Consider the following 15903-nt stretch of genomic DNA (forward strand, 5'->3'; position numbering starts at 1 on the left):
CTTTCCTTTTTGGCGGATAAAAAATTACAGAGTACATAATTTAAAATAAGAAGGTGTCTGCAGGGCATTCTGTAGATAATTGTGTTCAAGTCTATTAATAAGTTTCCAAGGTGAACAAGATTGTCGATATATAAAAACTTTACTAACAACTAGGTACTTATATCGACGTGGTGTTAAGGCCACAATGAACGACTTTACAGGCTACATTCACCCAAATGAATATAGATGGCGTTGTTCAGCTTTAAAGTGATAATTACCTATTTTCTCATAACTCGGGTACAAAATTATTCCAAAACACAATGTAATGGCTGAAGCATTAAGTATAATAAAAATATAATTTGTTGATATTTGGATCACATTAAGCCGCTGGATGCGGGCAGCTCAGGACCGATCGTCGTGGAGATCCTTGGGGGAGGCCTATGCCCAGCAGTGGGCGTCATACGGCTGATGATGAATGAATGAAAATGTATAGAATTATGTTGCTACCTATATTGCTTCTCTTTATTTTGATCAGAATAATAATGGGTGGAAGATGTAATTGTGCCTTGGTGTAATAGCAAGGGTCGTCGTTTATAAATACCCAAAAACAAAAATAAAAAATGCATTAAAATATGTCTGTTATCCATGAAAATAGAAGGTTAAACGAAGGAAAATCTGTGCTTATTTCTTTCAATTCATTTCATTCTGGGCGGAAACTGAGACCACAATAACCTAATTTGAAACTAGCTTGTTTATTGCGAGGTTTTGTTAGCAAAAATCCTATATCCGAATATTATTTTTCAAAATGGCGCTTACAAGTCTCTATAAGGCGACGAAATATGTACGGTCATGAGTACTAATATGTATCCCAACAAAAACATTTTCATGTAAAATGTTGCCAGCACGAGATCATATCGATCAATGTCAAAAAGTCATCAGATCTCATGTAGCGCCAAGTTTCTAACTCTACACGTCCTAATTATACAAACTATAACCGGCATAGAACCCATACTAATATAAATGCGAAAGTGTATGTGTGTCTATCTGTTTGTTTGTTTGTCCGTCTTTCACAGCAAAACGGGGCAACGAATTGACGTGATTCTTTAAGTGGATATAGCTGAAGTGATGGAGAGTGAAATAGGCATTTTTTTTCTCTTTCTAACCCCCCACTTCCCTAAAACGCGGGGTGGAAGTTTTTACGGAACATTCCGCAATGTTTAAGGTAGAAAGCTAAAAATTGGTTTGCGGACTATTTGTGACTAACAAAAAATCGTGCATATTTTTTTTTTGTGGAAATCTGCCCTCATCCCCTTCAAAGAGAGGGTGAAATTTAATATGGGACTTATCACAGTTTTCAAGGTAGGAAGGTAAAATTTGTACATTAAGGAAGGGAAACTGTGTTGCCCCAAATTTGACGCGAGCGAAGCCGCGGGCGAAAACTAGTAAGAAATAACACTACGTAACCGGTTAGTCGACTTATCTACAGTTAAATCGACAACACAACAAAATGTTCTAAGTGAGTAGGTGAGTACAATAAAGTTGTTTCATTCCGTGTTTACAAGTTGAATTAATATGTTGTTCATAAAAAGTTTGTTTTTGACTGCTTCATTTGTTTGTGTGGTAAGTCATATTCATTTTTGATTCAAATTACTGGGGGGTTAAAAAGGTGACATTAAAATAAAATAAATGTCAAATCGCAACATTGCTTTTTAGATGAATTGCTTCAATGTGGCCTTTTTAACCCCTGTTTGCAGTATTTTATCTAAAACAGATGACCAAGTGAACATCGTATCACCCTTTTCTATATTTTATCACAGTTTAAACCTTCATTTTAAGACTAAAGTTAGCCAAATCGGTTCAGCCATTGAGTCTTAGCAAGACTAACAAACACTGATTCAGTTTTATACATACAGGATGTTAGTGACATCGTAACGAAAACTTTGAGGGATGATTCAGACCATGATTCTGAGTTGATATCTAATTGGAATTTTCCATCGTAAAAGTATGGAACTGAAAATAAAAGAAAACACAAAATTTTTCGTGAATTTTCTGCCAGAAAATTCTACTTGATATCAACTCAGAATAATGGTCTGAATCATCCCCCAAGGTTTTCGTTACGGTGTCACTAACACCCTTACATACCCGTATGGCTACCTGTACGTACTTGTACAGTCATAAGCAATATAATGTACCCACTTTAGGACTCTGTCGCACTAACATATTTGTCATTTAATGAGACTTACAGTTCAATTTGTCAAAAAAGTTAATGTGACATGGTACCAAAGTGTAAACATAATATTAATGCTCGTGACCGTACGGGGTGTAAGTGGAATGTGCTTTTTTCAGCTGTGTGAGAATAAAGATGGTGGCAAAGCTCCAAGGTTACCCTTAAATGATGGAAACTCCATACCAGCCTTAGGTCTGGGCACCTTCTTGGGATTTGACGAGGTAGGTTTATATAATGGCCCCGATTCCTGCAGACACCTCCTAATTTTACTTTAAGTTATACCTGTCATTTTCTTATCCGCCGAAAAGGTAACGGACGGGTAATCGACAAGCATAAAATTTATGGAACACACGTCAATTTTAAGCACAAATCTTGACAGATATAACTTAAAATAAAATTAGATGGTTTTAAGTTTACGGAAGAGAGAGTTTCGGGGGTCTCATATCCCTGCTTTAAACGCGGTAAGAACCCGTTATTATGTGTTTTAATTAAAATTAGATGTTGTATAAAGGAATTAGCACCAATATCTTATAATATTATTATAATAAGGCACCTCCTGTCGCCACTTTTATATTACCGTGTCCTTGCAGGGCGTCACACATGTACCATCTTACTATGTTTGGGACATACAATAAATGAATATGTTTTAAAAAAGTCGCAACTTTAATAGTTGAAGTTACGCCCGCCATCTTTGATCTTTGTATTATTCTCGTCACCTTATGGCCGCCTGGAAGAAGTCGCTTTAGGCGATAAGGCATCCAGATGCCATCCTTCTTAGTTAAGTAAGTCTTGTTTTGTCTTTCCTTTTCATTTTGGTGCAAAGTATAAGTGAATGGAGTGACTAAATTGAATTTGAATTCACTGGCACAGTTGTGTCGACCATTATAGACGGCGATACGGCTCACCTATTGTTGGTCTAACAGAAAGATCGATGAGGCGTGGGTACTTAGTTCATCTTGCAATGAATGTACCTCTGACTACCCCATTAGGATATACACGTGAGCTTATGAATCAACAAAACCTTCACTAACTCGCGCAGAAGCAGCGTGGTGGAGTATACTCCATGTGGTATTATCTAAGTTTTTTACAGAAGCGACTGCCTGTCTGACCTTCCAACCCGCGAAGGGTACTTGGTTCAACTTGCGATGGATGTACCTCGGACATAGAATAAGGAATAATACTACGTATAGATCGCCAACTCTCCACTCCCCACCAGGAGCTAGGTTTACCTCACCCCCCTCGGATATAGTTCAGATTGGAATCGTATGGCGTCAGACATCACACACACAGACGCGCGTGTACGATAATGTCAATGTGTGGTGTCTGTGTAAAACGAGGTTGTTTGTATGAAGTGTCCGGGGTGTGGCTCGTATCATCATCAGCCCATTAACGTCCCCATTGCTGGGGCACGGGCCTTCCCTACGGATGGATAGGGAGATCGGGCCTTAAACCATCACGCGGGCCCAGTGCGGATTGGTGGTTATTAACGACTGCTAATGCAGCCGGGACCAACGGCTTAACGTGCCTTCCGAAGCACGGAGGAACTCGAGATGAAAACTTTTTTTTTGTGGTCACCCATCCTATGACCGGCCTTTGCGAAAGTTGCTTTACTTCAACAATCGCAGACCGAGCGCGTTTACCGCTGCGCCACCGATCTCCTTAACTCTCTCGGCTCATATACTGAGCTTATATAATGTTATTTCTTCCAGCATGGTCAGAAAGAAGTTAAAGATGGTGAGGTGGAGCTTCCAGTGACATTAGCACTCAATGCTGGATACAGGTAAAGTAGCTACTTAAGTGTGGAGTATCACCACAAACTATGGCTCACCTTTTGTGCTGTCCTAAGTGCCCTAACACCTGCACTATTGAAGACCTGTACGAAGCCACTGACAATGCCGTAAGCGTGGCCAATTATTGGTCAGCAAAAATTTAGCTTCGATCGCCATCGACTCGCAAAGAAGAAGAAGTACTATTGTCATTAATATAAAAAAAAATACAATATATAATAGAACTTTTGTTTAATAATAAAGTGAAAAGACAAACGGCCTCCGTGATCTAGTGGTTAGAGCCTTAGGCTCACGATCTGGAGGTCCGCGTTCGATTCCCGATGGGGACATTGTCGAAATCACTTTGTGAAATTGTCCTATATTTAAGGACTTTTCAGGCTTGAATCACCTGATTGTCCGAAAAAGTAAGATGATTCCGTGCTTCGGAGGGCACGTTAAGCCGTTGGTCCCGGCAATTAGCCGTACACACCTCCACCAACCCGCATTGGAGCAGCGTGGCGGAGTATGCGGCATACCCCCTCCGGTTGATTGCGGGGAGGCCTGTGCCCAGCAGTGGGACGTATTAGGCTGTTTATGTTATGTTATGTATGGGGTAACCATTACGCGGAAACTCTGGCTGGATAATCACTTTGATGTTTCTGTTATATTTTTACATAACAGTAAGGCTGCCTGTCCATTTAAGCGGAGCGGTAAAAGGGATAAATATTAACCAATAGGATTAACCAATCTCTGTCCACTGCAGCTGAGCCTAACGCTCTAACCACTAGACCACGGAGGCTGTTAAGATAGATATTGCATAATTTTTGAAAAACTTTAATAATAAAATCGGACTTCCACCAATAAAATAATATAAGTACGGCTATATACAGGGTGTTAGTGACATTTATTGTTAGTGACATTTAATATCAAGTGGAATTTTCCATCGTAAAAGTATACGATTGAAAAAAAAAAGACATGAATTTTGCGACGGGAAATTCCAGTTGATATCAACTCGGAATCATGGTCGGTGCTGCAGTGGACAGAGATTGCTCTGTCCACTGCAGCTGAGCGGAGTTTTTATGCAATCCTATTGGTTAATATTTATCCGTTTCACCGCTCCGCAAGCTCGCTCCGCTTCAATAGACAGGCAGCCTAAAACCCCTGTTGCAATATATATAGCCACTCCTCGTCAGCTAACTATTAAGACCCATATATTATATATATTATTATATATATTATTATTATATATTGATGTTATTGTTTTGTTTATGTGTGTGATGTGTGTGTTTATTCTATTCTATGCTTTAAGAAACCACGTGTTATAATCAATCAATAATACTTTATTGCACAACAACATTATACAAAGGACAAAAACATACGAATAAAACATAAGCACAATAGGCGGCCTTATAAATTATCTATAATCCTTTATTTTTGACGTGACTTGTAGATTTTCCGCATATGGCATTAACTACTTGGCCGGACCAATGAAGGCTCTCACCCGGTACAACGTTTAAGACAACAGGCCTGATGGTGCCCAGTTGGGCGCGAACCTCTGCTTAGGGCGTCGTCGTGTGAGAGGAAAAATATTTGAAAGAATTACCGACCCTAGTGGGTCGATAGCGATAAGCGCTGAATGAGGGAAACCTACCTTTGATCCAAACACAAGCCGGGATTTGAACATATCGATTCGAAGCTATCATGGATTATTTTTTTCTATTTCTTCTTTCAGGTTGTTCGATACAGCTCAAGCTTACAAAAATGAACATCAGGTCGGCAAGGCGGTGCGAGAGTCCTCAGTCCCAAGGGAAGATGTTTATATCGTCACAAAGGTTCCTTGATGATTTCTTATATTATATTTATTCAGAAACTTCTTAACATCATTACAACATAACATAACATCAGGCCTGTATTCTGGGGTAGGCAGCGGATAGTATAACACCCACGCCTCGCCAGCTATCTCATGTACAGGGTGTAAGTGACATCGTAACCTTAGAATAAGTAGTAATACTTCATATAGAACGGCAACTCTCCGCTCCCCACCAGCAGCTGAGCTAGGTTTACCTCACCCAACATCGAACACAGTTTAGACTTGAATCGCATGGTGTCATACGTCAAAAGTGTCTGTGTGAAAAGAGGTTGTATGTATGAAGTGTCCGGGGTGTGTCATAAAGACATAACGAAAACTTTAAAGGATGATTTAGACCATGATTCTGAGTTGATATCAACTGGAATTTCCCGTCGCAAAATTCATGTCTTTTTTTTCAATCGTATACTTTTACGATGGAAAATTCCACTTGATATTAAATGTCACTAACAATAAATGTCACTAACACCCTGTATATAGCCGTACTTATATTATTTTATTGGTGGAAGTCCGATTTTATTATTAAAGTTTTTCAAAAATTATGCAAATATCTTAGTACTTACATTAAAATGTTTAAGACTGCCGCGATAATATAGGTTTTCTTATTTCCTAGTAACACCCGTTTCCTAAGTTGTTCACTCGACTCTTCCCCCACTCACATTTTGGTATTTTAAGTTGACATTTACGCCCTCGAGTTGAGGACTTTACTCACTGGAGTCGATCATGTCATACTGCCAACATAATAATACGAAAATCATGACGTCATACCTACATACATGAGTTAAGGTTGAGGCGCCGTCCGAGAAGACCGATTTTGAGCTGACTTCGAGGAAGACCTTGAGGTCGCCTCAACTCAGGACGGAGTCGAGAAACCTTGGAGTAGACATCTTAGAATACGGGTGTTAATTTTTTTTTTATTGCAGCTGGCTTCCAACAAACAAGATAAACCGGTGGGGTCGCTATTTGAGTCCCTAAAGGAAATGAACTTGAGTTATGTGGACCTGTATTTAATCCACAACCCTGTTGCTTTTACCGTAAGTGATTTATCACATACCAAATTTTATTTATTTATTTTTATTTATTCAGGTGAACAACAGCTCATACGATTATACAATAAGTACTTTACAATAATAATATTATGTTATAAGCTAGTGAAGGTAATTATAGTTAACCACGTATTAATTAAAGTAGTAGCAGTGGTACGCGCGTGCTTGTGTGTGTGCGTGCGTGCGTGTGTGCGTGCGTGTGTGCGTGCGTGCGTGTGTGTGTAAAATAGCATTAATCTTACTTTTAAACCACATCAACGGCCTCCGTGGTCCAGTGGATGAGCGTTGGGCTTACGATCCGTAGGTCCTGGGTTCGATTCCCGGTGGGGACATATCACAAAAATTACTTTGTGGTCTGTAGATTGGTTAGAACATTACAGGCTGATCAGATCACCTAATGGCCCGGAAGTAAGATGATCCGTGATTCGGAAGGCACGTTAAGTCGTTGGTCGCGGTAACTACTTACTGGTGTAGGTAAGTAAGTAGTCGATACATGAGCCGTATCAGGGGCCTTTGGCCGCTCAATAATAACCCTGACACCAGGGTTGCTGAGGTTGGTACTCTACCTCACAACCCACACGATAAGAAGAGGATTACATAAACTCACACACTCCCACCTGGGTAATCAGAGACTATGGAATTACATTTGCTTCAATCCTGACTCACTTCTCTTCCTCGACATTCCTCAACGGCTTAACGGTTTATGTAATGAACACTTTGTACCAGCCGGACGAGAAAGCCTACGCCATAATAGACTACAAGCGTACCTGGAAGGGCATGGAGGTGGCCAAGAATAACGGCCTGGCCAGGTCGATCGGCGTGTCCAACTTCAACATCAGCCAGTTGGAGCGCCTGATGGAACACTCTGAGATCAAGCCAGCAGTTCTGCAGGTGGAGGTGAGTACACGTTTTTTTTTTGACGTGATTTATTCTTCCTGCGGATTTCATTAAATCAAATCAAATATACTTTATTGCACAGAACTACATTTAAACAATCAGACATAACACATGAATACAGTACAATGTGGGCGGCCTTATTGCTATAAAGCAATTTCTTCCAGGCAACCACCAAAAGGAAATAAACGTTTACAAACTTGGATGCGGGATGGATCCCCTCCCTCTTGGATTCATTCCCGTCCGAGATTTTTTTTTCGATTTATTATCTTTGTGAGATTCCCTAAACCGAAGACCGAGAAGGACTTATGATGTCCAAATTGGAGATGTCCTTAGAAAAGGTTCAATACGATCTACTCTGAACCGGCGTGCGTGTATGAAGCGATTGATGAATGTGGAGGAAGCAAGAGAAGTGTGTCAGGATCGAAGCAAATGGAATTCTATAGTCTCTGCTTACCCCGGTGGGAAATAGGCGTGAGTTTATGTATGTATGTGTATGTGTGAGATTCCCTATAGACTATTCTAGGCGCAAGACAGGCAGACAGAGTACTGCGGGGTAGAAGGCAAGAGGGAAACCACTGCGCTATGTTTCCCTAAAAAGTAGCATGGAGAATGTTACACTGACAAGAGCGTTGCTCTTAAATTAGTGATGATGGTGACTTAAAAATAATAACTTAGTCACTATCAAATTCTACAAAATGTATACCTACAATACTGACAGATTTACTATTACCATAGATTGAACACCGTAGATTGCTCAGGGATTTTGTCCGGCCAAGTAGTTAATGCCATCTGCGGCAAATCTACAATAAGTCGATAAGTACGGATGAGTGCCATAAAAATAAAAATAATTGGTGCTAATTCCTGTAAATACCATCTAATTTTATTTTAAGTTATATCTGTCATTTTCTTATCCACCGAAAAGGAAAGGGACGGGTAATCTTTTTTTTTTTTTTTTTTTTTTTTTTTTTTTTTTTTTTTTTTTTTTTTTTTTTTTTTTTTTTTTTTGACGTGACTTATTGTAGATTTGCCGCAGATGGCATTAACTACTTGGCCGGACAAATGGGGAGCGCTGAAGGCTCTCACCCGGTACAACGTTTAAGACAACAGGCCTGAGGGTGCCCAGTTGGGCGCGAACCTCGGCTCAGGGCGTCGTCTGAGAGGAAAAATATTTGAAAGAATTAATCGACCCTAGTGGGTCGATAGCGATAAGCGCTGAATGAGGGAAATCGTCGACCACGCCGGCGGGGTCGGTATCGGGGTCCTGAAGTGTTTGGTGTCGCGAGCTGATTGGCTGCCTCTATGGCTAGAGTAATCGGGTCGTCGGGATCGTATATTACGTCCTTCGGACGCCGATACTTTTCAGTACCGTCCCTAAGCGGGATGTATTCGGAAGCCGCAACTACCAGGGGATTTGGGTGGTGCGGAGCAGAATCGAAAAAACGTTTGGAAGCTAATTTGAGCCATTGGGCAATGGTTGGCAGACCTAGGTCAATGTGCAGATTTTCATTGCGAAGGAACCACGGAGCTCCCGTGGCTTTCCGCATGAAACGATTTTGTATTACCTGTAGACGGTGGATTTGAGAGGGACTCGCATGAGCGAAAACTACCCCTGCATAGGTCATGATCGGACGGATGCAAGTCGTGTAGATTTTCACCTTATTCCTAAGGGACAATTTACTTCGCTTGTTAAGAAGACAGTGAAGACGGCCCATTACAAACGCGGCGCGATCGCGTACACGTTTGATATGGGCCTTGAAAGTAAGACGTCTATCTAAGACTACGCCGAGATATTTGACTTGCTCCTCCCAAGGGATCGGCTTGCCAAACATCTTAATGATTTTAAGTTGACGGCGTGACCGTGGCGTGTTATAATAGCCCTTTGAAAAGTACACCGCTGCACTTTTCTCCGGGTTTACCTCGATTCTCCATTTGCGAAACCACTTGCCCAAGGCATTGGCCGCGCGTTGGAGGATTCCGGTCATCATAACTCGACCACGGCACGAAGAATAGATGGCTGTATCATCCGCAAATAAAGCTAATTCGGTATTAGGGGAGTTGGGAATGTCACTAGTATACAATGAAAATAGTAAAGGGGAGAGGACGGAGCCTTGTGGGACTCCGGCATGTATCGGGTGCGGTGACGAGAGCGTCCCTTCTACGCGGTAGCGAAAGGTTCGATTTGAGAGGAAGTCTCGTATGATGTGCACGAGACGGTCTGGCACTCCCAGTGAATAAAGCTTGTAGATCAAGCCGTTGTGCCAGACTTTGTCGAACGCTTTCGCCACATCGAAGAAGAGCGCTCCCGTAGCGACAGGTTTTTTTAAGTTTAATCTACTGGAGATATGTTCAACAATACGGTGCACTTGTTGAACGCAGGAGTGTTTGGTTCTAAAACCAAACTGCTCTGGTGGAATAAGACTATTGGATTCGGCGTAGTCCCGTAATCTAGCAAAAATGAGCCGCTCATAAATCTTCCCCATGGTATTGAGGAGACTTATAGGGCGGTAACTCGAAGGTTCGTTTTTAGGTTTCCCAGGCTTTGGTATACCAATTACAATTGCTTCTTTCCACTGCTGTGGAAAGACGCAGTTGCTCATGGCGACGTTGAATATTGCCGTTAGTAAGCAGATGAGGGGAGCACCGAAGTTTTTAAGGACACGATTCGTGATACCGTCTGAGCCAGGGGCTTTTCGGGTATGAAATCTTTTGATGATACCTAGTACCTCTTCCTCAGTAACCTGTGGAAGAGGAGGATCGGTGGGAGGTACAGAAGCCCTACGCTGAACTTCAGAGTTCACCGTCGAGAGGTGCCTACGATCGATAGGGAGAGTACTGGGCGAACATTGGGCTTCGAGACTGTCGGCAAGGCATTCGGCTTTTTCGTCATCGTCAAAAGCGGGGGGTTGGTTAGGCCTATTGAGAGGAGGAGTAGGAACAACCGTATCCTTTTGAAGAGACCTAGACAGCTGCCAGATGGCCTGGTGGTGGGGCTCAATGCCGCTCAAAAGATTATCCCACCGATTCTGTCGCATGTCATTAATACGTTTTCTTACAGTATGCTGCAAGAGACGCAAATGACGGCGACATTCCTCGGTGCGATTGGAATCATATGCGCGGGTGGCTGCGTTTTTCTCCGTTAGCAGATCACGGATATCGGTAGGCAGTTTCCAGCGATGGTCTTCCATCTCCGGAACCTGTTTTGAACTTTCATTCAAAACCGACCTCACGTGATCCGTGAGGGAGTTAATAGCTGTCGAGGCCTCCTCTAAGGAGGCTATTTCTACTGGGATACTATCTAAGTATACTGAACTAGAAGACTGGAGGCCTTCGGCCACCTTCTCCCAGTCCAGTACTGTCTTAGGGGTTGCTGGATTATCAGGGGCGTCTAAACGGGAGCCTAGTTTTAATATAACAGGTCGGTGGTCGGATTGTAACTCGTGTAGTACTTCTATAGAACATAAACGTAAGTTTATGTTCTTTAGAAGCGCCAAGTCGAGTATTTCTGGTCTGTGGTTCAAGTCAGGGGGATATCTAGTGGGCTGCAATGGTGTTATTATATCATAATAGAGGGGCTCGGCTAGAGTTTCTAATACCCTGCCTCTTGTGTTTGTTGTTAAGCAACTCCAAGAAAGATGTTTAGCGTTAAGATCGCCAGCAATTATGACTGAATTACTGAGATTAAAGAGGGCTTCGAGGTCACTTCTAAGTAACCTCTTAGAGTTATTAGGAGATAGATAAGCCGACACTAGTGTGATTGGCTGATGTCCTGTCATGCCCACTCGACAGATCGAAGCCTCAATGTCAGTGAGGGCAGGCGGGTCTATAGGTATACAGTGAAGTGACTTTCTATAATAAATGAGAGTGCCCCCTTTGGGCGCAAAGATCCTGTCGTTTCGCACTAAATTATAATTCGCCATCTTGGGGTCGCGATTAGAGGGTTTGAGGAAAGATTCCTGCACTAATAAAATATCTACCTGATGATGTTTTACAAACTCGTGAATCTCTGCACGTTGACCTAAGATGCCATCAGCATTGAAAAAACCTATTGTAAGGGAACGCGGTTTGACTCTACTTTTATTCGTACAATCCATTATTAGGCTTTAAATTGGGACAGGGAGTCTAATAAACTGTCAAGTTGACTAAGGGCCGACTTAAAGAGAATACTAAATTCCCTAAACTGGTTGACAGGAAACGCAGAGGCCTGAGGGGCCATCGCAGGAACCGGATGAGGCGCAAGAGTGGCTGCAGGAATACCTAAGTTGCTACTAGGTTGGGCGCGGAGCGGATTTGTGGGTCGGACGATTGCCGGGGGACGAATCCATGCGGATGGACGCTGTGGCGCGAGTTTGGTTTGCGTGAGTGGCAGAGCCGGGAAATCGCGAGTAGAGTGCGAGGAAGGGGCCATATGGGCCGGACGGGTAATCAACAAGCATAAAATTTATGGAACACACGTCAATTTTAAGCACAAGTCTAAACCAATCGTCTAAAAATTTTACATCAGTCAATAACCCGACACAGTTAAGTAGACAGCACGTCAAACGGATTGCATACCAGCGACGTAAGGTACGTCTTTGATTCGCCCGGGTTATTCCATTCATTTACTCAATCTTCCTAAAATTAAGAGCTGTCAATCATCCGTTCCTTTCCTTTTCGACGGATATGAAAATGACGGATATAACTTAAAATAAAATTAGGCGGTGTCTGCATTATTTGGTTCATAAAGCCTATTATGACTTAACAGAGTTTCTCAATAATATAAAATTAGGATGACGACAATATAGCGATATAATTTGTGTATGATTTTATTGTGATGTAATATTGAAATATTGTAAAGTAATCTATATAATGTGTACCTACTCATCGAAATATTTGTTGACGTGTAATGTTTATTATGAATAAAGAATTTAATTGAATTGAAATTGTCTGCAGGAATCGGGGCCATTGTGCACTTACTTTTATACGCGCGCGCATAACTCACATAAGGATTAAAAAAAGATAGAAAGAAAGAAAGAAAGAAACGTTCATTATAAAGGGACACCACAGTAACAAATACAAAACAAATATATAATTTAAAACACGGAGTAACACACAACTTACAATCAAACAAAACACATAATAAAAACAACATACACGAGAAATACAAATAATTGAGTGTATGGACTGGTCAACGATGGTGGTGGTGTCCTTTATAAAAGGGCCTCACTCAGCATAAGCCGCGGCGCTAGCCACGACGCTGGTATTCTGTGGACCCTCAAATGTCAAAAACCTGTTTTTTCTTCCAGGTGAACCTTAATCTAGCCCAGGACAAACTGTTGGAGTTCTGCAAGGAGCACGACATCGTTGTGATGGCATACACGCCCTTCGGAGGGTTGTTCGACAAAACCACTGAGTCTCCTCCTCCCAGGGCCGACGACCCTGAGTTAGTCAAGATTGCCGAGAAGTATAAGAAGAGTACTCCTCAAGTCGTGCTGAAATATCTGGTAAGTTCAAATTCAAAATTCAAGTTCAAAATTCAAGTTCAAAATTCAAATTCAAAATTCCAATTAAAAATTCAAATTCAAAAATATCTTTATTCAGTAAGTAACATGGTTACACTTTGAATCGTCAATTTTTACATAACGAACGTCTCATCCGCCTAAAACTACTGCAGCTTCACACAACCTGTATATAAGGATTCAAACGCAACCTAACAACTAATTCCTAATGAGCAACTTTCCAGGCTAAGTTCACCAAAAACAATATAGATGGCGTTCCATAGATTTTACGTGATAATAAAATTACCTATTTTCTAATTTCTCGGGTTACATAATTATTCAAAAGGATAATGTAATGGCAGAAGCATAATAGTGCGGGGGATGAATCAAAACAAGATTCTGGGTTGAATTTCCCGTCACAAAATTTATGATTTTTTTATAGTTTTAAAATTATTTTCAATTTGTATTTTTGAATGAGCTGAATCGTCCCTCTCAGTATATCCGTTACGATGTAACTTACACCCCGTACAAGTACATACAAGTAGATAGGGTGTTAGTGAATAGAATACTGAGAGGAATGACTCAGACCATAATTCTGGGTTGATATCAAGTGGATTTTCCTGTCGGAAAATTCATGAAAATGTTAGTGATTTTTTAAATATTTTCCGTTCCATACCTTTGCGACGGAAAATTCCACTTGATATCAACTCAGAATCATGGCCAGAATCATCCCTCAAAGTTTTCGTTACGATGTCACTAACATCCTGTATAAAAATAATTGTTAAGTACTTGATATTTGGATCACGTTATGTATATGTTGCTTCATTATGTGTATGTTGCTTCTCTTTATTTTGACCAGAAGCATAATGGATTGAAAATTATTATCTGCTAATACTTAAATTGTTCATTGAGTCGGAAACGCCGCCATGATATGATAAATGGCAACCAAAATATGCCAATGTCTTCAATCAATGTTAACAATTTATGCATATAAAGATAATTCGTTTAATACTATAAGAACATCCGGTCATCATCCCATCGTTTTAAAAGTAATTATCCGAATTCTTCACACATAATAATAACATTAATGATATGTTATCGCAAATGAAATGCGGTAGCTAAATATAACGCATTACTTAATTATTTATAATAACCCTGACACCAGAGTTGAGATTGGTTTTCCACCTCAAAACGCACACGATAAGAAGATTTATAAATTACTTACACCAAACAAATTATTAAAATTCAAATCCAAAAATATCTTTATTCAGTAGGTAACATAGTTACACTTTGAATAGTCAATTTTTACATAACGAACGTCTTATCCGCCTAAAACTACTGCAGCTTCTCACAACCTGTATAGCCGGGGGAAAGAAGCTGCAAGAAAAACCTCGGCACAGGGCCCTAGACGTTCTTTAAAAAAAAAATAATAAAAATAGTATGGGGTAGAACCACTTAAAAGTCAAATCTTAACATTATTTTTTTTCTTATTTTTTATTTTGCATAACAAGTTGTTAATTGTTACTAAAGTTTCTTACTAACTAGTCTGATAGTATTATTCCTTATTCTATGCCCGTAGTCCGGAATAAATAAAGCACATAATGAAATGATGAATGGTGATGACGATGAATGATGAAACCTAAGCCCCCAACCTCGGAGCAGACTCCTACTCCGAACCCCAAACGAATTAACTCAATAGTCCGAATAAACTTTCGAGTTATCAAGCGGCTTGTAAGATGATTGGGGTGTTTCATTTGTCAATGTTTAGTTTTTTTTTTTTCAGGTACAAAGGGGCGTTGTGCCTATTCCAAAATCGATCCGCAAGGAAAAGATCGAAGAAAACATTAACATATTCGATTTCGAACTGACTCCTGAGGAAATGACGACTTTGAGTAAGTTACAGATCAACACCACATATTAAGCAGCATTACAACATCACGCCTGCAGCCCCGAAGGAGTACGCAGAGGTGTATAGTATGTTGGGCTCACGATCCGGAGGTCCCGGGTTCAAATCCCGTTGCGCAAAGTGCGCAATGCAAACAAATGTAAAATAGCAATATTGCTTTTTAAATGAATTGCTTCGATGTCGCCTTTTTAACCCTTCAGGTTGTTGAGGTTGCAATTCTTTTAAAAAAGCAATACTGCAATTTTAAATTTTCGCATTTAAAAATAATGTCGACAAATGTCAAATAGCAATATTGCTTTTCGAGATGAATTGCTTGAATATGGCCTTTTTTGACCCCCAAATGCAAAGAAACTTATATTTCTACATGTGTTTTCCTTTCAGGCAAGTTCAATAAGGACTACCGCACTGTCAACCCATCATTCTGGCAGGACCACCCTTATTATCCCTTCGAGAAGACAGACACCCCCGCTCCGGATCCTTTCAAACGAAACAAGGAATAACATTTTATTTTTTTTTAATGTCGTTGACTTGACGAGTTGAAAGGAATAATAAGATATTAAGTATTTCATTTTTATTGACATTACTATAGTCGAAACTGACAATCCAATATCATTTCGTCATAAATTATTTTATTTGTCCAACAATGACAAATGCATCGTTGTCACTCTACATTTGACAGTTGTATACACAAAGACCAAGTATCATAAGTACCTAAAAGTTTTGTAAATGACTTTTCTTTCT

The 15903-nt window shown here is 40.5% G+C and overlaps 1 protein-coding gene across 1 annotated transcript; it reads left to right on the forward strand.

Annotated features, from left to right (window-relative positions):
• Positions 1 to 1445: 1445 nt before the first annotated feature.
• On the forward strand, positions 1446 to 15721 carry LOC126378568 (aldo-keto reductase AKR2E4-like). Its single transcript, XM_050027009.1, has 9 exons — positions 1446 to 1599; positions 2326 to 2427; positions 3916 to 3986; positions 5705 to 5804; positions 6763 to 6873; positions 7612 to 7782; positions 13065 to 13262; positions 15040 to 15148; positions 15544 to 15721. The coding sequence occupies exons 1-9, from the start codon at positions 1552 to 1554 to the stop codon at positions 15660 to 15662; spliced, it is 1029 nt and encodes a 342-aa protein (XP_049882966.1). The 5' UTR covers positions 1446 to 1551; the 3' UTR covers positions 15663 to 15721.
• The last annotated feature ends 182 nt before the right edge of the window (positions 15722 to 15903 follow it).

Source organism: Pectinophora gossypiella, chromosome 26, assembly GCF_024362695.1.
Source record: "Pectinophora gossypiella chromosome 26, ilPecGoss1.1, whole genome shotgun sequence".
NCBI lineage: Eukaryota > Metazoa > Arthropoda > Insecta > Lepidoptera > Gelechiidae > Pectinophora > Pectinophora gossypiella.